Source organism: Parasteatoda tepidariorum, chromosome 1 (genome assembly GCF_043381705.1).
Source record: "Parasteatoda tepidariorum isolate YZ-2023 chromosome 1, CAS_Ptep_4.0, whole genome shotgun sequence".
Lineage (NCBI taxonomy): Eukaryota > Metazoa > Arthropoda > Arachnida > Araneae > Theridiidae > Parasteatoda > Parasteatoda tepidariorum.
In genome coordinates this window covers 66,817,792-66,842,688 of record NC_092204.1, presented here as the reverse complement: position 1 = coordinate 66,842,688, position 24,897 = coordinate 66,817,792, and the positions used below count along the sequence as shown (strand labels likewise).

The 24,897-nt window shown below is 30.2% G+C and overlaps 1 protein-coding gene across 5 annotated transcripts in view; it reads right to left on the bottom strand.

Annotated features, from left to right (window-relative positions):
* Nucleotides 1-24,897, bottom strand: part of LOC107448732 (calcium/calmodulin-dependent protein kinase kinase 2) — a 149,183-nt gene that overhangs the window by 46,851 nt on the left and 77,435 nt on the right. For 4 of the 5 annotated variants that reach the window (XM_071181596.1, XM_043044982.2, XM_043044998.2 and 1 more), the window contains 2 exons: nucleotides 15,342-15,447; nucleotides 7,675-8,839 (listed from right to left, as the gene is read on the bottom strand). In XM_071181596.1, the coding sequence (XP_071037697.1) occupies nucleotides 7,675-8,839; nucleotides 15,342-15,370 (1,194 nt within the window). In that variant the 5' untranslated portion in view covers nucleotides 15,371-15,447. Of the gene's footprint in view, nucleotides 1-7,674; nucleotides 8,840-15,341; nucleotides 15,448-15,898; nucleotides 16,173-24,897 lie in introns of those variants that run through there. The other variant, XM_043044995.2, reaches the window with a different exon arrangement.

Below are 24,897 nucleotides of genomic sequence, written 5' to 3'. Positions count from 1 at the left end.
ATTGTTAGTTCTAAATATTTGCTATCAAATATTTGTTATCTTTTATTTCTTAACAAAAATATTTGCTCTATATATTCTGTCTAGAAAATTCTAAATTATTTTTCAATCTTTAAAATTTATGTTCGAAAATGTGCTTATCTACAAACACATGATTTACAATTTTAATGAAACAAAAATTCCTTGATTGTGAAATAATAATAGTAACTCCAAAGTTTATTAAACTTTCAATCTTAATCTTTTATTGAACTTTCTTATCTTAAGCTTCCATTGAACTTTCAATCTTAAGCTTCTATTGAACTTTCGATCTTAATTTGCTATTGGGTTAAACTTACACAATCTTCCCTTGAATTTTCAACCTTAATCTTCTATTAGATTAATCTTCTATTGAATTTTCAATCTTATATTTTCTAAAAATAAAATACCTAACTAAATTCTACTTTTAATAATATTTTAAGAAACGGAATTCGGGTTTTTTAAACAGTAGACCCTTACAAAAAAAATGTCTTCTTTTATTGTTCTTTCGGCCTGAATATATAAATATATATACTAAAAACCACCATGCTTCAAAACTCTAATACAAAGAAATCGTACGTGTGTGTAAAATAATTGGGCATTTTCTTCCTGGTAAAGCAAATAAACATTTTTAGTCTCAAATGCAGTTATCTTCCTTCCTAGTAGTTGTTTACCCCAGACCGAGATTTCTGGAAATGTCTGACTCAACGCAAAAATAAACCGAACTTCTTCAAGCTGAAATATTTATTTTTCACCGGCATTAGGCAAAATTCCTCGCATGGTAAAGAATGAAAGAGAGTAATATAAGGGAGAAAAGAATTCCGGTCAAAAAAGCGTGGGGGCACACTCCATTTCTTAGGGAAATCCAGGAAATAAAAAGTATATTTTCATTTTGATGGTGAAACCTACAAAACACAAGAATAAATAAAAGTAATTAAAATTTTGTTTTGAAAAAAAAAACTGCAAATAAAGCTGAAATTCAGCTCTTAATCTTCAAATAGCGCTCTTCACCTTTTAATTCTAAAAACAAAAAGGTTTTTATTCGTTCATTGTGTAAATTCGCATTTTTATGACTTATTAGTACCAGTTATATTTTACTTCTGGTAAGACTGATGGATTATAAAATTTATTTTTTCAGTAATTTTTTTAGTAGAATTCATAAGTAATTCAAACATCCACAAAGATCTCAAAATTCCGTTTCTATCCGAATCTATACACAAATTAAATGCAAACTTCTACGACAAAGCCATAAAATGCAGCACAGCCAACTTCAATCAGATTTTTAACTTCGAGAACTACAAAAAAGACGATAAACTAAGACCAATAGCCTCTCATTTCACCTCCGACGCCTCATACCACAACTATCAGCACAAATAATAGTCTTCAATTCCAGCATCTATAGTCTACATTAATAATCCAAAGTACCAATAGTCCACTGCATCAAACACTTTACCAATACTGAAATCCTGACCTATGTTACTTCACGTTGACAATCAAACTACAACCATCCACAGATTACAGCAAGTTGCTCTTATTATTTTCATTTTCCTTCAGTTATACAAGCAAGGTGCTTGTAACAGCCATCCCATAGACTGCTGAACTCAAACTGTCTTTTATTTTAACTTTTTTATACTATTTCATGATGTATGGGATATGGGGCCTTCTGCGCGGCCCAGGTGCCCAATTTCTTATAAATAAATAAATAAATAAAGTAATGAAAACTATCGTGAATAAAATATTCAGCGAACTCTTCAAGAGAATTAGGATGCTGTTGTCGTATGTTGGCTTCTTTAACGCGTTAGGACACAGTTTATAGCGAATGATACCGATTAGACTCGAGGGAGAATTGAATTTTGTTAATAAGTTTTTTAGTTCGTGAGCATGCATGTAAATTATTTTAAATCATTTTTTACACTATCACTTAGTAACAATTTTGTTACTAACACGATGAATCTTGTGTCTGGATGTACTTGCCATTTTGAACTCAAGTTAGAATTGCAATAATGCCAAAATAATACAAAAATGATGTAAAAATCACATTTACCGAACATATTGCTCAATCTATTTTGTATTTGTGTATAATATATAAAAGCATAGAAACTTTCTGTGGTTAGCCTGGCGGCGAGGGAATTTTAAGATATGACTGATGCACTATGAGAAATTTCTAGTCAACACTATGGTTACCAGAAGTTAAAAAAGTACACGATCTACAATTTATATTTGTATTCAAAGAAAGCAATCAAATCTTTAATGCCTGTGAAAATCTCTCGATAACCTTGTAATTTATCAAACTCAGAAGTCATCATCATATGTTTCATCATCATATGTTCATCATCATGTCATCATCATATGTTTTTGAGTCATCATCATATGTTTCAACGAAATTTAAGAACAACTTTGCAAAGTACACAGTAAAAAATTGTGGATCAAATTATGGTTAAAAAAGTACCGGCACTGAGGGTGCCGCTACTTTTTACCATAAAATCCATTTTCACTGTAATATGTTATAGTTCAAAAACTTCGATGTACCGCAATTTATACAGTATAATTGCCGTAAAACCACTGTAATTAAATAAATATTGTAAAATTACGATTTAATTTTTCACTGTAAAATGACTTTCACGGATGAGGCATCCAAAATACTGGTACTTTATACCGTAATTTGATCTGGAATTTTTAGGAGTGTAGTTGAAGTTCTGTTTTGCTTAGAATAAACAAACATGTTTGGATATTTAAAAATATTTTTGTGAAATAAAACTTTGAAACAGAATTTTCTAAGCTTACAAATCATCCTTTGAGACCACTTCTAACTTCAAAGGAGTAAATTGAAAATAAACAATTCCCCAAAGAGATATTTTAAAAGTTTCTGGAAATACTCTTGTTTACCAAAGGAAACGAAATAGTTTCGCAGATAAAAACAATATCCCATAACACTCATCCACTTATTTCGTTTTCATTGCAGTTTATACACCTTTTAAATAAACAGAACTTTTCCGGTTGAAACGCTTTTATGGAACATTAAGTTCCGAAAAATAGGAAATGAATTAAAACGATAAGAGCTTCAAAAGGCTTTTCTGTTCATAAAAATTGTATGTTGAATGTCATGTAATACTTGATATGGCATAAAGCATTTAAACTATAAAAATAACTGTAAATTCTACAGTAGAAAAAACGTTTTCTTCTGCCAAAAAAAACGGTTTAAAGAAGAAAAAAAAAGATTTTTTTTTCTGTTTTTATGCTATATCCCCGCGCACTGAGAAAAATTTTTGTTCTTTTAACATACTTTTTCTGTATATCTGACGGTTTAAAGCTGTTTTGTTAGCATAGCAGTTATTCTCCGATTTTCATTGCGTTAAAACTGTCAGACATTAAAAATTTCTAACATATAAAATCTGTCAGTTCAAATTCTAGTTCTTTCCATGGAGTCTGTACTACAACTTTACATTTTTACGAATCCTTTTAAGATTGTTTTCTATATTTGCACTTATTTTTCAGCAATTATTTATGGTTTTGTACATCGTATAAATAAAACTGTGATTCATTTTCATTGTCAAATTGATATTCTACCTCATTTTTATATTTCTTTAAATGTAATTTTTGGTAAAATAAGTTTTTGCACATCTTACTACAGATGGATAACTATAATTTTAAACTTTTTTAAAACAGTCAGTATGAAGATTTTTCCCTATGTTGAAGCTATTGAGCTGCGGTAGCTCAAAGGATAGAGCTCTCGCCTCCCAATGAGTTGACAGAGGTTCAAATTCCAGCATCGACTAGTCGTACGAATTCTGCTTTCGACTCCATTCATCCATTATATCATCTATTGTAGATATAGATTTTATGATTAAAATAACAGAGTTTGTTTATTAAATTAACAGTACTTATCTGCTGAAAAAACAGGTGCCTGGTTTTAAATAACAGTATTTTTCTATGAAATAAACGGTTTTATACTGGCATTCCAGCTGATAGTATCTTTCCGTAAATTTAACAGATATGTTTTTACTGTGTGTCTTTTAATACCTAAAGTAAATGGCTAAAAATGATTCCAAATGAAAAGTAGAATGGATATTTAAGAAACATTTTAATACTTCGTAATTTAATACATATTTCTTAAATTAATTCAATGCTTCGTAACTGAATTACATAGTTCTGTCGGCAAGCATAGTCTTGAAGATCATATTGAGAAAATAATTTATTCGTTCCATACATATACATATTTGTATATTTCCAGTACATATTTGTATATGCGTATTATAAATTTCGAGCAAAAATTGCTAAATAATATAAGATTTCGAAAAGTAAGAGGTAATCCTAATTAATAGCTAATATCTTACTAACATAAAATTAAAACATATGTAGACTTTTAAATTTAAACAAAACTCAAAATGCCTTTTAAAAAAAAATGGACAGAGCTTGATATGTCTAAAAGTTAGCCTTTAATTAGCATTAATCAAACTAAACATTAGTAATACAAATATTGAAGTGCAATATGAGAAAAAGACATACTTCAAAATACAGGTTAATGAAAATGGATACAAAATTAATATCGAAATTCACATAGCATATTTTTATTCTCTACGATAAATTTTTATTCGGTCGTGAATTCTATTAAAATACAAATAAAAAACGAAATCAAATGAAATAGAATAAAAACCTATTTCCTTAAATTAATAAATTTCTTTAAATGTCAAAATTTTTAAGGCTGGGATAGTCAGACTGGTAGGTCATTGGACCCATGTCCAAGAGATCGTGTGTTCGATCCACGCCGGCTGAAGACTCCCCGTGTAGTAAATGGTGGCTGATGCACGTTAAATTTGTTGAGTCACAAAGTCATCCATGTTCCCATAACAAATCATACCTGTGGGGGTACTAATCCGGGAGTTTCTTTGTCTTCTGGATTGATTCAAAATTACAGGGCTACGGAGTTGAACATTATGAGTCGTAAACCCAAAATTGGGTCGGCTGTTCAATGACGGTTATTAAAAAAATATCAATTTTTGAACAGTGATGGCCCAGGGGATAGAGCCTTGGCCTTCCAAGGACAGTAGCCGGGTTTGAATCCCCAGCGATGGCTGGTCGATGCAAATTCCACATCCGGCTTGCACCGACCACAGTGCTGACGTAAAATACCCTCAGTGGTAGACGGATGATGAATTTGAGTCCCCTTGCCGTCAGGCTGACCGTGTTTTTTTTTCGGTTTTTTTTCCATGTAGATGCGGGTAAGTTCCATCAAAAAGTCCTCCACGATGGCAAATTTCTCCCAATCACTTGATCCAGGAGTTCTTCGTCTGTTGGATTATCGGTTCTGTTAGATTGTCGGAATTATATTTGTACTATAAGTAAAAAATACAAAAAAAAGTAGTAGGAAAATTGTTTTAATTTATATTTAGAAATAATTGGTTTTGAAAAGTAAAAACTTTTTAATGATAAACAATTATTTCTAATTAGATATTAATAAGTACAAATTTGAAACATTATTGCTCTCAGCTTTTTGAAGATTTTACTTTTAACGCAGAAAAAGATACCGATATTTCATTTTTTATTTCATAAACATAAATTTTTAAAATTTTAAACGTAATATGTTTCGTTTACTTTGATCTAAATTAATTCAAAATAATGAAAAAAAGTACAAAAAATATGTTTAATACGAATTCTGCGTCAAAGGGTTAGTACCTACACAATCTGAGCTGCTTTTAAAAATAAGTAAATCACTTGCGAGCTGATTTTCATCTCAAAACTGTTTTTTAAGTATATTAAAATGATGAAAATTTTATAGTGCTGTGACAGACAAGAAAATATTCTGATGTAATACCGCATCATAAAGGATAGAAAAAAAAGTAGATAAGGTAAATTATTTAAAAAATACACTTGATTATTCTTTAAGAATGCAAGTTAAATTTCTAGTTAAACATGCTTTGACATATCTTACTGTATAGAGAAATCAATTTTTTAGAAAGCTTTTATCATCATTAAAGCACTTATACAATGAAATTTCTTTCCTAGTTTTAAAATTAACCATTATTTTCCAATTCTTTTGATTGTTTAAGTAGTTTACTCCACTATGTAAGTCTTTTTCTTACATATAATGTTTTTTTTCGTCCTTTATTTAGTCCAATATTACTACTCGCTTAATATTTCAGTAAACTAACAATAAATAGCTTTTGAATGCGTTTTCAATTCAAAAACTTCATGTTTACAATTTATAGAAATAGTAAAATATATTGATTTTATTATCATTCTAAAAGTATTAAAATCTCAAGTGGAATTCAACTACAGATTGACGAAACGGAAACGAACCAGCAAACGATTCAAGGTTTACGGATCATGGAATATACCCTTTACCGAAGTAAAAAGCTTTTAACATTGACCAACATACATTACTAAATGCATCCAAATTCAAAGGATGAAATGGGCTAGCCATCTATTGCGGTCACCGAAGAAAATGTATAACAAAAAGGATTTTTATGACTAAGCCATCTGAGAATGGACTAAGGATGTGACCCAATGGTTCGATTCTGCAGATAAGGAATCAAGAGTAAAATCTGGAGAACCGTTGCTGAGAGCAGAAAAAGATAGAAGAGAATCCTTGAGAAAGCCAGGATCCATCCCATGCTGCCCAGTCAATAATGATGATGAAGTTTGGTAAATGAGAAAAAAAGATGATGCGGAAGGAAAATATATAAGCTATTGTTGTACTAAAATGTCAAATTTATTTTATCAGAATTTTATTGTTATTTTAAACGTTTAATAAGAAATGAATAACGAAGCCATCACATTTAATTCGACTATTTTTGCTTTATTTAAAAAAAATATTGTTAAAACTATATTTCGAAATTCGAAACACGACCTTGTGTAACAAAAAATTTTATAAGAGGTTGTTTGCACCTTAAAACTTAAACGACATACTCCACGGAAACAATCGAATTTTAAAATCTATCGCATTTTTTAATATCTTTTTCATCACATGTTCAAGTTATTTTTAAAAATTCATTTTTTAATTTTTAATAATTATTTTTCAAATTTCATTAAATTTTTTTATTAGTAAAATATAATGTCTTAAAACTATTAAAATATTCAAAGGCTGGAAATCAGATCAACTTTTCGAGGTCTGGGTTCGAATCATTGAAAAATGTCTCTTGGAAAACACGATTGTGATATCAAAATCTATATCTTATGCCTGTTACATTATTCTGTGAGGGTCATAAATCCTCCAATAATTTGTGTATCAAAAATCCTCTTAAACGTATTATCTCTGTAACGTAAAATGTATACTTCTTAACGTATAAACGTCGTAACTTCTGTATAAACGTAATAAAGAAAAAAAATTCTCTCTTTCTTAAGTTAAGAATAAGGCTACCCTTAAATGAGATTTTTAACGCTTAGCATTTATTGCTTCAAACATTTTTCAATTGGCTTATGTAAAAAAGAAATAAGGAAATTTAAAATTGAAAATCTTGGGAATTTTAGGAACAATACAACTTGCAAAATTTCAAAAACAGTAACAGAAATTCTACAAATCTAAAATTAAAAATTCACAAATTCTATAAGTGATAACATTTTTTCACGACATTTCACTTTATATTTAATCATAAATAAATAATGTTTAAAAAAACATTTTCAAAGTTATTTTTTAGTTAAACAGTACAAAAGAAAACTTCTTACCTGTCCGATTTCTCCTTTTAATCGATAATGATTGAGCTGTTCATAATTAGGATGAGATTCCCAATAAACTTTTCGACACTCTTTCGGTTGATGGCGAGGAAGTCTCGGTGATGAATTCGGTGAGCAATAGGGTGAATATGGTAGGGAAGGATAAATTGGACGACCTTCACCATTGGATGACAATGTGTGCGAATCTCTAGAGTTACTGTAAGTTACTCGAGGCACGGAGTTCCGACCACATCTAGCAAATGTCCTCAGCGGACCACTGGGACACCACATTTCAGAAGGACTTGCAAACACTTCGGGTTCTGACGCAGCTGCTGGCAAAGAACCTTTCCTCATGCTGTCCACGGTCAGATAAGACATTTGGTCAGAAAAGTTTATAGATTCTTTATTGGCTGATAAAGACTGATCAAAGGAGACACTTCGAGCACCTTTTGAGCAGAAGGGTGGTTCCCAAGCGGGCTTAGTTTCAGAACATTGTAAAACTGTTTCATTTTGTGAGCACTCTTCGGGAACAGGGCTTGTATCAAGGCAGGATTGGATTTCTGAAGACACTTTTGGCGACGAATTTAAAGAGCACGTAGTTGCGTTTTCCGGTGGTATGGAACTAACAGCCACATCGTCATATTGAAAATAACAGTCTTGCGCACATACTTCCGAAGATGGAACACCAATAGATTCATTTTTTTCTACAATTGGCACAGAATTACTTTTAGCATTTAAGTTATCTGCTTGGGTCACAGAATCAAGAGTGTGCGATTCACAGAGTTGGGCAGGTAAAGATTTTTCTGAAAGTTTTTGTGCAGATGAGTCCATTAAAAAAGAGTCTAAACCATAGCTCTCTTTAGCCAGGTATTTTTCATTGCGAGTATTTTTGTGATCATTGGAACTTGGAGATAAATCAGGTTGGTTACTTACAAGTGGCTGTTTATTAGTTCGTGGTTTCGAAAGATTTGATTCTGATTCAAGGTGAGATTTTTCATAGGATTTATGAGGGTTCTTGTGTGAAGTATCTAATGTTTTAGTTCGTACACACGTAATGCCAGAGATTTTAGGTTCTTGAGCGTTTTGAAAGTCACATGCTGATGTTTTGAAATAGGAATTGTTCTTAGAACCACATAAAGAGTTCTTTTTCTCTACATCAGAATAAACAGCATTTAATCTGAAACAATTATAAGAAAAAAATTTAATAAATAAAAGAAAAAAATTCTAAGAAATACTTATTTATAAGCATTAAAGATTTCAAATTCATGATTAATCAATATTAATATCAAATTTTTATTTAAATTAAGTGTTCAGATAAATTAAGATTTCTTCAGATGAATTAAATTTTTTTAAATGTTTCAACGATGAACTATAATATTTAGCAAATTTGCTGCAGTTTTAATAAAATATTAAATTGAACTATATTTTGGTTGAATTTCGACCATAATATAGACATTAAATAATTAATCCCAAAACACTAAAGCGGAAAGATATGACTTCTTAAAAATTTCATTCTCTTCAAAAATATACAAATCTATTATCACTACAAGCGTATAACAAGCACAAATATAAATAACCGCTCAAAAATAGCCCCCCCCCCATTTTCACGATAGCCTCCCCCCCACGAGAATGCGATGAAACAAAAGTGATTTGAAATATACGAAAAATAAACGAAATAAATAACTAAACGAAAAATGGGAAAATAAAGGTGAGATGCCAAAAATAGAAAAACCACAGTAGCCGAGAGGGGTATTGTATGTGAATCCATTTATGTATTTTTGTGTATCAAATTTCTATATTTTTGAAGCGAAAGAAGTTTTGAATCAAGCAACATAATAAAGATAGTTTAAAAATATTAATTTGAGTGATAATTGAGTTTGAAGTGGATACCGCATTAAGATTGCCCCAATTTTCAGCAATATAATAGTTTAACAAGCTTCACAATTTCTAACAGTGTATGTAATTGAAAATATCCCAAACGCAATAGGTTAGATGCTGCTAAAAATTTCCAACAGTGTGTAAACGTAATTGGAAGCATCCCAAATGCTGCCAAAAATTCCCAAAAAATCGGATAACAATTTAAAAAGATTCTAGGGTTTTGAATATAAGAAACGCCGCTTTGAAAAGCGATTATTCAAATTTTGCAAACGCATTCATACACGCATCAATTCAAAACAGTATGCTCGAATTTAGACGAATTTTAGCATACATTTTTTGCTAAGGCAATGTTCCAAGTAATCATATTCTTTAAATAGTTATTAAAAAAAACTAAGTCAGTATTTTTAAAATATTTCACTGTGGTGTTTGGCTTACAAACATCGCCACTCGTGTGTTTCAATTTTTCAAAACATAATATATAATTATATAGCAAATAAAAGAAAATAATATAATTGACTATTTATAATTCTTTAACTATCAGATTTAGCTTGAGTTTGCACACATTTAATACCAATAATAAAGTAATCCGAATAACATGATTCTCTATAAGTTCGATTCAATGAAGTCAAAGCCATGTGTTCGTCCTTTTAACAAGTTCCGCCTTCAAAGATGTCCCTTTGATAATTAAAGGTGTCGAGGACTGAAGATCGAATTAGCAGAATTCATTAATTTGTAAGAGGGTATTGGCGGTTCATCCAACCATTTCTTTGTTCTTCGCTTTAAAGCTAATATAATTGAATCCTTTTGTGTTCGGTATTAGTTTTCTGTGGCAAAAACACCAGTTGCTTAAGGGTGAAACTTAGTTTCGGAGCTCATTCTTTTAAAAGAATTAAAGGAATTTAGAGGAGGAAAAGTAAAAAGATTTAAATAAGTTCTTTACAGATACCTTATTTAAATCGAACGATTCTCTTTTAGACAAATACTGTTCATTCTTTAAAGTTATATGACACGTACTTATACAATATCTAAAAACATTTATAAAAGAAAATTATGCTTAAAAATCAATCGATTTACTGTAGATGTAATAAATATTAATTCTTGATAAAAAACTTCATTGGCTTCAAAAATTATAATATGGTAATAAAAGTCAAAGTGCCATTCTTAAAACTTGCCTGATGTAAATGAGGAAGAAAAAAGTATTCGAAACATAAAACGCAAACTTGCCAACGAAAGATAGAAAATAAAGGTGAGAAACATAACTAAATTAACCACGGTAGACGAGCGTGAAACAGAAAAAATATTTAAAAATGAAAAAAAAAAAAAAAAAAAAAAAACTGAAGCTAAATATGTTCTTCACAACTTCTCCAATTGCGCTTGGGAAAGAATTTCGCTCTGATTTGCTTCTAGTTTGCCTATGCAAAAAGTAGTTTTTCTTGTTTGGTTTATTCAACTTTAATTATTCTTATATTTCACTCTCATTTAGCGCGTTTTTTTCTAGTTTTGCTTCACAATTTTATTTTCCATTTTCCTTAGGCAACTTGTCTGTCTCGGTATTGTCTGTATTTCTAACTTACTAGAATCAACTAGGCATTAAAACAGAAATTCACTTCAATTATTTTCCTCACATTAAACCTTTCTCAATAAAAAGAAAATCCTATAAACTCAAAGAGAAAACAGTTGCCAGACGTTTTTAGTCTCATGGAACAATTCGGAAAAAAAAATAATAATAATTGATATTAGATTAGGAACTAGTCAAACGAAAATGTTAGCAGTCAGAAACAGTTTTTATTAGTTAACGTCATGCTCAAATAAATGAAAAATTGCACATTTAGCTTTAAATAGAACTTGTATTTTTCAGAAACCTATCTTTTTGTAAACAGTGGTAAATGCTATGTGAACGAAAATAACTTTTTTAGCAAAATAAACTTTGTTAGTTTATCTCATGCAGTCAAGTAGATAAATCTTCACTGGTATGGTATAGCCCAGAGACCAAGATTCGAATCCCGGCATGTCACTCTCTTTTACCATTCCTGCTTTAGTGGTAATACAAAATCTAAAAGTGAATTCTCATTAACTATTTACGAATGTATTGTGGGTTGTTTGGTATCTTTGTTAGAGTCCCCACTTATACTCTAAAAAGAAATCTAACTGTAGAAAAAGCCTTCCACATGAAAATGTCCCCGAGAACGGATTTCTTCATAAATAACACTAAGTTTAAATAAATAACTATCTTTATTAACATTTAGGAAACTTGTAAATTTAACTAAAACATTTTAACATATATAAAACTTAACCACTTTAACATGGAAGCAGCATAGAAATAAACTGCGAAAAGGTAACCGGCGAGAACATGCCGGATTGCTAGCTAGAACCGACGGGGAGAGAGAGAGAGAGCAATCTGTGAGGATGCGGCCAAGTTATATCCAAAACATACTGTGCGCATTTTGCTGATTTCGCCCTTCACGCATATCTCCATTCAGGTATGAGGTTTACGTCAATTATCGGCTGCAAGCGACGTAGTCCAACGTCAGAGATTCGTAGTTCGGACTTTGCATTTCAGACCGCAACGCCACAGTATGTTTATATTTGCTTCATAAGTAAGGTGATTTTTGAAGCAAGATGATCCCCGAAGCAAAAAGAGGTTCTACGATTCTAGGGCGCATGTTTAAGAAAGAGAAAAACTCTTAGCACACTACAGAACTGGATTTTGTTTATATTCAGATCAAAGATAAGGCCTTTTTATGAGGACGCATTACGCTTTGGCTTTATTAAAGGATAACAGTTACTTATCTACATCACAAAATAAAAATCTGAATAGTTGTCCATTCGGTAGTTGTAACGAATCACAAGGCCGCGTCTAATCACGTGGTTAAGCATGGCGAGTAAATGTTACAGCTGTAAGGCTTGGGTTTATTATCATTCTGAATCAATTTTCGAATCAAATTTAATTAGATACCAGCAAACGACGTCACGCGGGATTTGATAACCCACACGTGACTTCGATTGTCGGTATCCAATACCAGACGGACTGACATTTAACGGAAATTTTGACTGATGATACATATTCTTTTTGGACATAAAATGGAGATATAAATTCTATCAGGAAACGATTAAAGCGTGCCTTTTCATCACGTACAAAACACTAGTAGAAATATAAACACTCTAGCAAGCTTGAATTTCAATTGCGCGATTTCATTCCGACAGAAATGAGAACAAGCTAATTAAATAAGTAGTAAAAAACACTGATTAATAAGAAAGTTAGTATTAGTTCGGACAAAATGCTAGACTATTTTGTACTCTCAAATTCTTTCAGGCATAAAATAATGTTTCAATATATTTCTGTTTTGTTTAAAGTTAGAATATTTTTTTAAATTTTGCCGTGAGAAGTATATTCACCAGCCATTTCATAATTTTTAAATGTGGATGAGAACATATTTTTCTTCCAATGATTTGTGAATCGGCCTGCTGATAATTACACAAAGAACAACAAAAAATATAAAATATCAATGAAGAGCTTTGTTTGCATAAATGTGAGTTACACTAAAGGTTAGTGTGAAGACTGGGAGAGATATTAACACTGGGGAACTATTTTCTCTTTTGCATTATACGTTCGTTCATTTGGTCGTTTCTCCTTGAGTTTATTCGTAGTTATTAACTCAGAATTTAAAAACTTGATTATTTTTTAGCACATAATTTCAAGTTTATAGCGAATTCTTTATAGTAGGCAAAAGTTAAAAATCCCACCAAAAATGGTTAAATTAATTTTAGNTTTCTCCTTGAGTTTATTCGTAGTTATTAACTCAGAATTTAAAAACTTGATTATTTTTTAGCACATAATTTCAAGTTTATAGCGAATTCTTTATAGTAGACAAAAGTTAAAAATCCCACTAAAAATGGTTAAATTAATTTTAGTTTTTAAGTTAAATGAATTTCTTTTTAAATATCGATTTCACTTTAATATTTAGGTAATTTTTTATAATAACAAGGAAAAAAAGGTCCTATAAAAGGCCTTTCTTTTATCCCAATCTTATTATAAGAATTAGAGCTAAATCGCTATCTTAGACTGAGTTTTCTCGAATATCTGTCTTTTGAAATAAATATAAGATTATTTCCTCTTTTATAACTTAATAAATATACAAAACTACAGAATATTCTAAAGCTACCTGCGTGTTTACGTATGCACACTCATTCTTGTGTTTATTGTATTAAAAGTACCGTCTGAACAAACTTTTGACTCATACCTTGCAGATCATCTGAATTTCAAAAACAAACTCATGAAAGATATACGCAACGTAGTTTTACAAAGTCTCGTCTCTTTTCAATTTAAATGTTGTCTTGCAAATTTTAGTGATTTTCGTTCTTCGTGCTATGACAGTAGAAATATGTTTGCATTGTTAGCGATTGAGTATTTTTATGCTAAGAAATATTTCTTTCAAAATGCAGAAAAAAACAACAGCTTTTAGATATAAAACATATTCACAAAGATAATAAGCTATCTATCAAGGATGGGGAAAAGATTATTGATTATTTAAAAATAATTTCGTTCAGATAGTGAACATTTAGCTGGAATACATATTACTGATAAAAGTAATCTGAAAAACACTTTTGTAGTTTTCTTTAGCGTGTAACGCAAAATTTGATAATTTAATTTTATTTGAAATAGGTTATTTTTATAGCTTTCATAAATATATAATTATATTTCGATACACAAATTGTCGCTTATTTTTTTCACGGCAATGCAAACATAGAAATATGTTTGCATTGTTAGCGATTGAGTATTTTTATGCTAAGAAATATTTTTTTCAAAATGCAGAAAAAAACAACAGCTTTTAGATATAAAACATACTAACACCAAATATTCGTCATTTCGAATGACTAGAACATAAAACATAAAAATCTATAATGCTGATTTAATAACAATTTGTGTTTTTGACAAAAGCTTTAAATCAATATCATGCATTTCAGTAAAAAGATAAAATGCATGCATATAGAAACGTTTAAAAGCTTTTATGTCAAATAAAATAGAGCTAAAATACATTCAATTTCATTTTAAAAACGTTTTATTAACGTTTTATTAAACGTTATCATTGATAACGATAGAGTATTTTTGTCAGTAAGATACATACAGAAAAAGGAAATTTCTTCTGGTCAAAATCACAACTTCGACAAATTAGGCTATTTGTCTGTTACTTTTTTATGCTCTTTATCTGTAAATTTATGCTATTTATCTGTTAACGTTAGAAGGCTATTTACCTGCTAACTTAATATACTATTTTAACTTTCAATTTAGTGAGTTCGTGACAATTATTATCAACTTTCAAGTCAACGTTTCTTAAATGTCTCCATCGTGCTCTGTTCCAGTTATATCTATAGCACAAAATTGTCAATTTAAAAAGAAAAAAAAACACTAATTTTTATAATGAAAAACTTGTGAGACACTTTTTTAATTATCTGAAAAATTATTTCAACACTTCATAGCAAATATATATATAATAATATATCATAAAACATTTATCAATTTTAAATTTTCATAAGTCATAAAAGTCATTCATTTTTAAATCTTAAAAATATTTGTTCGGTTTCAAATCCAGACAATTCTTTTATTTAATATTAGATTAAAACTAAAGCTTTCCTTCCTGTTTAAAGCACGGAAACTTTTTAATTTCATAAGCAAAAATCCTTAAAAAAAACAATTTTAAGAGTGGTGATTAGAGGATATCATACATAGTGAAATCAATGATTCAGTACAATAAAAAAATTTTTTAACGCTTGTTTGATTTTAATATGAATTAAGTACCAACCTGCAGAAAGCGTAGAAATCTTTAGCCATCTAAGCTTGCTAAGTGCAGCGTTTCAAATCGATAAAACTCTGTCAAAGAAATCTTTCAGTCTCACAAGGAAGTATGTCTGCAATATAAATAACTTCATTAAATATTATTATTTAAAATAAATTTAAAATCTTAAATTTTCTAGATGTCAGAATACAATTAAATTCAAAAAGTCAAGCTAGCATATTTGAGACTAATAAAAACAAATTATTGGTGAAAAGTAGTTTGAACAAAAAGAAGAAAAGGACAAACAAAAAAAGGGGACAAACAAGGACAAACAAAATGAAGATTCAATAAAGGAATTTTAAAGTCTTTTTCTAATTTTCAATTTGAAAATTTTTCTTTTAAATGGAATAATCGATGTTTTAGACAATATTTTACCCTTGTCACCTGTTTGTAAGGAATACGAAACTTGGAGCACTTTTACATATCTCAAAAAAAATATGGATTTACCAGACAAGGTGTCCGTAATACATCTAAAGATTACCCATTCTACAAAGACGTGATGGATCAGAGACAAGAGCGCTCACCTCTCAATCTAGTAACCGAGGTTCAAACGCCAGCGATGGCTGGTCGATTCTATTTCTGCTACCGGCTATCACCAACCACAGTGCTGACGTGAAATATCCTCAGTGGTGTGGTAAGCAGATCATGGATGACAAACCTCTTTCCGTCGGCTTAACGGTGGGCAGTTTTCATGGTTTTTATGTGACCAAATTTTCAAATTGAGATCAGTTTTTTGCGATGTTTTCAAATTCTAGTTAGTTCCCTCAAAAATCCTACATTAAGACTAGTTTGCTTGATCCAAGAGTTCCCTTGTCTTCTGTATTGGGCTCAGAATTACAAGGCTGCAAAGTTGATCATTGATAGTCGTAAATTTAAAATTGGATCAACTGTACAACTCTGGTTATAAAATAAAATTTGTACTAAAGTATTTCCACCTTAAAAGAAAACTGTAAAAGTCACGTGACGATGGCATCAGTTTCTTATTAAATTTCGATTAACTTTCATAAAGCGATGCAGAATTTATAGGACATAAAAATAGAACTCAATTATGTTTTTGATGTGACTTTTATATTATGTAACTATTTATTTAAAAGAAAAGAGAACATTAAGCAAGAAGGTCACTTCATTTATCAGACTGAAATCGTAATTGTATTGCTAGAAAAGAAATCTTCTGGCATCGTTTCGGATTTTTAGCTTTCTAAATAATGTTTAATGTGGGTATAGTGTGTATATGTATATAAAAAATGATATTTGTTTCTTACTATTATTCCACAGATGATTTCTAAGAAATAACAGCTGAGTTGTGAAATTTTCAATATTATATGACATCATTCAAAGGTAAGGAAAATCGCAATTCAGAACATTTTTCACAGGAAATGAATTTCTGCGATACTGTACGTTTGCGTGAATTGACAAATACGAATGCATTTATGTAAAATTTATTTGATAAAACTTATTGTCATCTATAACCGTAAATATTTCTAAACTTTTCATTTAAATTTTTTTTTTAATTTTTAAAAACAAAAAAAAAATTTTTTTTAAAATAAATATTCGTGTATTTTTTTATTATCTACACAATCTGATACTTGCAGATCCACACCTACAAAAACTACTTATTATCTACACAAAATAATGCTCCAAAAAATATAGTTTTACAATCACATTTCACTTGCACCTCTAATCCATAGCATAAAGTGTTATTTGATGTTTTCTTTATTTCTTTAAACCTTATATTAATAATTCTTCGCAAATATGCTCGTTATTTAGGTATTCTGCAAATTAACTATGTTTAAAGTACAGAATTAAGAGCTTCCCACAATTCACCTCGGTAATGTGCGCTTATCTAACAAGGGAGACTAGGGAAGTGTGACTCTCCAATTTTGAAATAAACTAGTGGGATGTAAGTACTTATGAGGAATAATTTTAGGGTTCAACATTCGTTTCGGCCCATAGAAGGTCCTGTGACAGATAAAAAATAATTCATTATGTAGAAAAATCGGTATTTTATTACTTCAATGCAGACTATTAGTTATTGTAATTATCTCATACTCTAATTAATTTTGTGATACTTTCACGTACCATATAATGCATATTTATTGCCAAAATTGATTTCGAAAATTTTATATATCTGTAGTTTTTCTGAAAAACCTGTTAGGTTAATTTAAAAAAAAAAAAAATTGACATATAATTTTTTAAAATTTTTTTTTCAAAAAATTTTCCAAATTAATTGGAGTATGTAATTGCAAATCAATTAATTAATTAATAATTAATTACTTAATTTGATAAATTACTTATTAATTTGCAAATTAATTATCCAATTAATTACAAATTAATTGGAGTATGAGACAATTACAATAACTAATAGTCTGCATTGAAGTAATAAAATACCGATTTTTCTATATATTGAATTATTTTTTATCTCTCACAGGATCTTCTATGGGCCGAAACGAATGTTGTCCCCTAAAATTATTCCTCATAAGGCAAGCATCCCACTAGTTTATTTCAAAATTGGCGAGTCACACTTCCCTAGTTTCCTTTGTAAGTTCGATTTCCGTATCGTCGAAGCTCACAAATATGTTTCAATCTGTCAATCAATTTATTGATTATTCAATTGTAGTTATTAACACGATTCTATGAATATCTAGATATTGAATTCTTAATTTATAATAATATTTTAAACAGCCTGATTTATTGTATTTTATTTTTGAAAAGATTGATGATTGTTTCTGTCGATTAATGAGCTGATTGTTTGACTGCAGTAGTAGCTTGATATTTTAGATAGCGAAAAATAATGAAGTAATATCGAGTTAATTTAAGGTTTGAAACGTCGCTGTTGTTCCAGCAAAACTTTATTATGACTTTAACGAGTGATTGTAAACTGTGTAAACTATATAGGCACCTATTATATGAAGTATTACCTAGATAATATGAGAAATGGAACAATTTTTAGGCTCTTTAATGGATTAACTCTGTTAATCTGCACATTAGCTAGGTAATCTGTAGAATAAATGATTTCTACACAGTTTTTATATAGAACTCTTTATAATCACTCAACTCATCGATTATTGTTTTTAAAAAATTTCTCTACATTCTTAGATGCAGTGTGACGAAAGGATATTTTCCAGATTACCTAAGTAATTAGAGAAACGAAACAATTCTTTGGCACTTTAACGGATTACAAAATATTTTATAAGCAAACATATTTATACAATAAAATAAAAATGCAAGAACAAAAAATAGAAAGAGAATTCATTAGATGTTCGTTCACGCATTTTAGTCTGTTTCAGAACCGTTGTCTTCTTTCAGTAAATTTAATTATCGAGCCAAAGTATACACCAGAGGTGGCCAAGCTCCTTGATAGTAGAGCCATTTTTCAAAATTTGAAAATTTTCTCGAGCCGCAATTAAATACGTATTTACGCAAAAAGGTATGAAAAAAAGTTTTTTCACAGAAATTATATTTATTGAAAACATATAAAAGTACAATATATTCGTATTGAATTTAAATGTTAAAAATTAAACACATTTATTTTACTGCTCTTGATAATTCTATAAAATTTGGTGAATAATTGATGACAGCACTTCTCAGTAATTCTTTGAGATACTGGTTAGTTAATACTGATCGGTAAATAAAAAGACTGCAAAAGGAATTGATGTCATTTGGAAGTTCTTCGTCCTTTAGTTCGTTAAGGAAATTTTTGGATTGTCGATGATTTTTTTCATTGGTGCGAATGTAATTTACAATGTGTAACACTGTTTTCATAACATAAGGATATTTTAAATATTTTGTAATGAGATGTTTTCGGTGAATTATGCAGTGAATCGGTATGAATTGTGGAATTTGAGAATCATCTCTTAAAATCCCAATAACACCGATTTTTTTTTACCCAGCATTGCTGGAGCTCCATCAGTTGCAATGCTTACAAGTTTATTAAGAAGCACATAAAAAGTTTTCATTATGGAATCTAGTGCATTTTTAATATCGACAGCACGGGTTGACTCTTGAAGTGCTACTAAATCTAATAATTCTTCCTTAACAACGAAGTCCGGTGAAACAAAACGTATAAAAACTTTCATTTGCAGAAGATCTGTGATATCTGTCGATTCGTCAAGGGACGATAATAATTTTGTTAAAATATAATAGCACAAAAAAGGAAAAGGGAACTGGGGTACATTTATCGAGAGCAACAAATAATCCTTCAAAGAGCCACAGGTTGGCCACCCCTGGTATACACCATAGATTTTAATGTTTAAGAATTTTGTTGCTTGCTTGACCGAAGTGGACAAGGCCCTATTTCAAGATTTTTGTCTGTTTATGAACCACTGTCCTCTCCCAGTAAATTTAAGTACTGGACTAATCCAAACTATTAACCATACATTTTTATACAAGTTTTTGGATTGAATGTGGTAGGATTTAGTCGATTGATCAAAAAGGACTAAGTTGTATTCCAAGATTTTTAAAATTTTACTATACTTCTTAGTCGGGTTGTCACTTTTGATGAACTAAATATTTTTTATTCATAGACAATTGTGAAAATTTGCAAATAAAAAAATAAATAAAAATAAATTGTTTGAAGCATTTTGCAATTTGTAATAAAATTTATTGCTCTATTCGATTTTCTATTCTTTTTACACACGTCACAGCTGTTCAATTAACGAAGAGTTTGCAATGGCGACACACGATATTTGATTAAAATGTAAAGATCAGACCTATCTTAGCCATTCAAGAACGTGATCACGTATCGTGGATCAAATGGCTAGATGGCCTGATCTCATTCATGCTAAATAATTAATGCAGACGATATTGTAAGTTACGAAATCAGATATAAAAACTTATTTTTCTCGAATAAGCATACCTTTTTTTGTCAGGTACGGATTCTTGAACCTTAAAATGTGGGGTTCAAATGCAATCTTTGAAATATGGACCCAATAATTTGGTAAGTTCAGCAGTCTAAAGTTTGAACTCCTTTTATGTTATTATTATGTTTATTTAAAGGAAGCATGTTTTTGTGTCTGATTTCGTAAATTAAAGTACCATCTACACTTATTAAGTAGCATATTTGAGATCAGGCCCTTGAACTAACAAGATTGAGTCTAAATATGTAAAAATGAGCCGATTATTAGATCAAAAATTATACAGGGTATGCAGATTTTTACGAACTGTAAATTAATCGTTAATTTCATATTTATTCTTTATTTTTAAAAAAAGAATAATCTAAATTTTTAAACAGTGTCTGACAATTTTCTTTCATACAGTTATAAATTTATGAAATAGTCAAAGAAACGGAAAAGTTGTGTAACTATTACGTTCAATATTAATATTTCCCAGAGGACTTCTACAGGGCAAATCAGATTTGTCACTGGACTCACAAGGAATAGTATTTGCTAAACCATTTTCGTTATATAACATTACTATCTTATTTTTAAAAACTACGAACATTAACTTAATGCAATTATCCATTAGATATGTATCTTGAATGTCTGATTAAAAAAATATCGCTTGAGTCATTCTCTATGGATTCTGGTATTTAAGAGAAATAATACCAATCAATACATTCCTTAAAATAAATAATTCATAAATACCAAATATTTATAACTTTTACGTAAGTATCAGAGCATTTATTTTCTTCTTATTCACAGTTAACTACTTAAAAACTACTATAAAATACTGTTTGAATTTAAATGTTTACTGCTGTCGTGAAATTGCTGTATTTTTTACTACAAAAATAATGTTTAAATATAATTTGCCCAGTATTTTTGTAGAAGAACATTAATAATGACGGACATTTTTTAATTAATACGAAGGCATAGTTCGAAAATAAGTTTCACTAATGTTTGTGGACCGAAACTGTGTTAAAGACAATAAATGTAATGAAATTTTAAAAACGAGATGTATCTTTATTTTTCTGCATAACTACCAAATGCGATGAGACATTTAAATAACTTCATAAGCTTTAGAAAACCCTCCACGGAAAAAAAAAATTTGAATTGGAACGAAGCGTTAAAGGGCTAGTGTGACTGCTTTCAAAGAACCTGTCACCCTGATTCTTCCGCAAAGTCGGAAACAGATGGAGGTGTGAGATCAGGACTGTATGGCGGATAATTTAGACGCTTTCCTTACGCCGAGTTTAGCCTCGAATTGTTATCTAAGGACAGAGCACTAGATGTGAGAAAGTCAAGCGGCTTTTTCCGCATAGCCTCTTTCGATTTCGTTCCACGGAATTGAAAGGAACATTTCTGATAAATACGAATTCTGGTAATAAGTACAAAAATTTTCGGTTTTTAAATCATTTGATAATGATCTTTCAGTTTGTTATTGTAATGGTTTTGTCGAAAATTCTAATTTTTAAAGCTACAGTTTTTATTGCTCCCAGATTTAATAAAAACACACTGTTAACAAAAGAATTTAACATAAAAATGGTTATCGTTCACAATCATTCTTTCTAAGAAAAAAATTCGATTTCAGTTACCAGAGAATTTTTCAGAATCTATCGTACACTTCCCGATAAATTTGATACTTTTAAGACTTTGATCGCAATCCCTTTTATAAAAAAGAATGGTGAAAAACCTGATAATCTGTCTATTACGTTTTCTGGTATGGTTTATTTAAAATAGTGATAACGGTATTGAGTTGATGATACACTGTAAAAGAATTTCATTATGTCACGCATTGCTTCCAACGACTTTCAAAATTTTCTAGAGTTTACCTCAGAATCCTTAGAAAATCAAGTTTGTTTGATTATTAAGAATTTATTTAAATATTTATTCATTTTTTGCATGTGAGTGTTGTAACACCTCACTCTCAGAAGTAAATGCGTGCTAGTAGATCTGAAAATTTAAAATTTTAGTTAGTAGCCAACCGCCGGCAGACTCTTATGACTTAGTTCCCCAAACCTAATGATTCGGTGACAGATATCGATAGGTTCTTTTGATTTAATAGTCATTTTTAGAAAGCTTTTTTATTTGCGTATATTAAATTACATTTAAAAAATAATATTAGAATGAATCTAAGGCTGTAAAAAGTTTATACAACTATAAAAATAAGGTAAATATGTGACAAAATGCAACTAAGACTGTGACAAAATTTAGTGAGGAATTAAAATTTGGGTAAAAAATTACGACTTTAAAGAATTTATTTATAAGTATTTGGGAATGCAAAATATGTATACGTTACGACTCTGAAATATATGGAATTATTAAAAAAGTCTCCTTCTACATAAATATCTCCATCACAAATTGAGAGATCCTGAAGGATCAAACTTGACATTGAGGGAGACTTGACATTTTAACACGTTTACAGTCTCGTCACCCATATTCGGGTTCAGCAAAGTTTCTGGTCTTGCCGTGTCACCCATATTCTGATGACAGCAAAGTTTCTGATCGGGCCGCGTCACCCATATTCTGGTTACAACAAAGTTTCTGATATTGCCGCGTCATCCACATTCTGGTGACAGCAAAATTTCTGATCGGGCCGCGTCACCCGTATTGAGGTGACGCTTATTTGACTTCTTGCGAAAGATATTCGTGTGTGTTTGAAAAGATATTTTACAGGAAGTAACAGAACTATAGAATTGTTATAAAAGTAATACAAAAAATTATTTATTAAGAAAATCATTGCGAGCCTCGTAAAAGCTTTCTTGTTCATTGCTATTTCACTCACTAAGAAATAAGTATTCCACTCAGAACAATTTCCATTTCGAAAAGAATTTCGAAATTTCAATGAATTAGGCAAAGATTTTATTCCTCTTTCCTCGGCAAAGATTCAAACTGATCGTGTAAAGTGGCTAGATGAGAAACCGATGCAAAGCAACGAACACAAATAAACAGACGTGATACGATGGAAACAAACGGAGCGAGATGTTATTCTTGTGGACACCAGAGACTCGTATTATTAAAATATCTGTGGAAGTACTTAGCAGAATACGCTTTGTACAGTGGTACTCGTGACCTGAAGGAGATTTCACTGTAAACGTGTGCGGCAATCAACGTGTTAATGAAAATTGTGTTTTTCAGAATCTTTCTGCTTTTATGTACTTTTACCACTAAACAATTCTAAAAGAAAAGGAAAAAAAAGAGGGAAAAATTGACCGGTTATTTAAATTTATGTTGCCATTTTTTTCTTTTTTTGTGTGTGGTTATTTTCAGGTCTACGTGTTAGCAAAGTCAGGAGGCGAAAGTCGTCCCAATGGTGAATCAGCGATCTGAAATTCTATCTTCTCGTGTAGTCAGAAACTATTAATTTCTTTAGAATTACACGCATTAAAAATTTCATTTCTTATTTTAGTGTTATCTAAACGTTTGTAGAACATATAATTACACCACTTCTTTCTCTATATTTATTTGAACACAGGCTCATAGGATTCAAGTGGAAGCGTCAGTTACCCTATATTCTGTGTGCTAGAAGAACTTCAATAAATATTATCTCGATTTTTTTTTCTATGTGTTAGTATTTATGATATGTATGTTAAAATTTGTTACTTTTACAGTACATTCATTAATGGATATCAGGGTAACCTCATTTGTTAATTGCTTTCCTAGATTCTATCCTTGAGCCTTATGAAGTCACTTAGCTCTTTAAAGCTGAATATATACGTTAGCAGAAAGGGCTAAGCAGTTATTCACATGACCCAGAAAGCGGATTTTCGACTCCCAAAGAGGAGGTCACACATTTCCTCAAATCCTTTAACATGAGGAGTTTCTACCTCATGTCCTCCTCAATTCGTGAAACTGGACAATAGAAACACAAAACCCTCAGAAACGTTTAGGTGCAAAATTGTGGTTCTGTCTCATCTTCTGTGTGGTTCTGTCTCAACTATCGGATTCACTGTATGCATTCATGCTAGAAGGCTCCACTAGATGAACTTATATATTCCATGGTTAGATGTATTAAAATGAAACATTACTAACCCACAATCCATGTTGCCTTTTACAAAGAAATACCGATTCTTGGAGGCAAATTTTTGAGTTCTTCAAAAAGGTTTTATGTTAATTCTGAGAAGGTTACTGATCAAAAATGGAAGGGATTCTGAATTGAGAGAAAAAGTTTTCTGCATTTTGCCAGAAATGTTACTGTTATAAATGAGTCACTGTATTAGCTGACTGCTTATTTTTCAGTAACAGTGTAGTATCATTTAATTTTATTTTTTTTAATTTTATGCTGTTTGAAACTTCTCACGATATCGGGTATAAACATATTGAGAAACATGAATTGTTTCATTGTTATAAATGTTCACTTGTAATTCACAAGAAATGAACACTCTGCCAGTTAAAAATTATAATTATTATAATAAAACGAAATATTGGTCAGAGCATTTGAATTATACAAAAAAGATTGCAATAATACCAAATATTTTTGTCTGTGTTTATCAAATTAGAACTATTAAAATTACCGACACATTTAGAAGACTACCTTTAGAAATAGTAAATTTACTAAATTCACAATCAAATAGCATGATATTAAAACAATATTTTTCAGTTAATCTTATCTTAAATTCATTATAAAATCATCATGGTAAAAGATACCA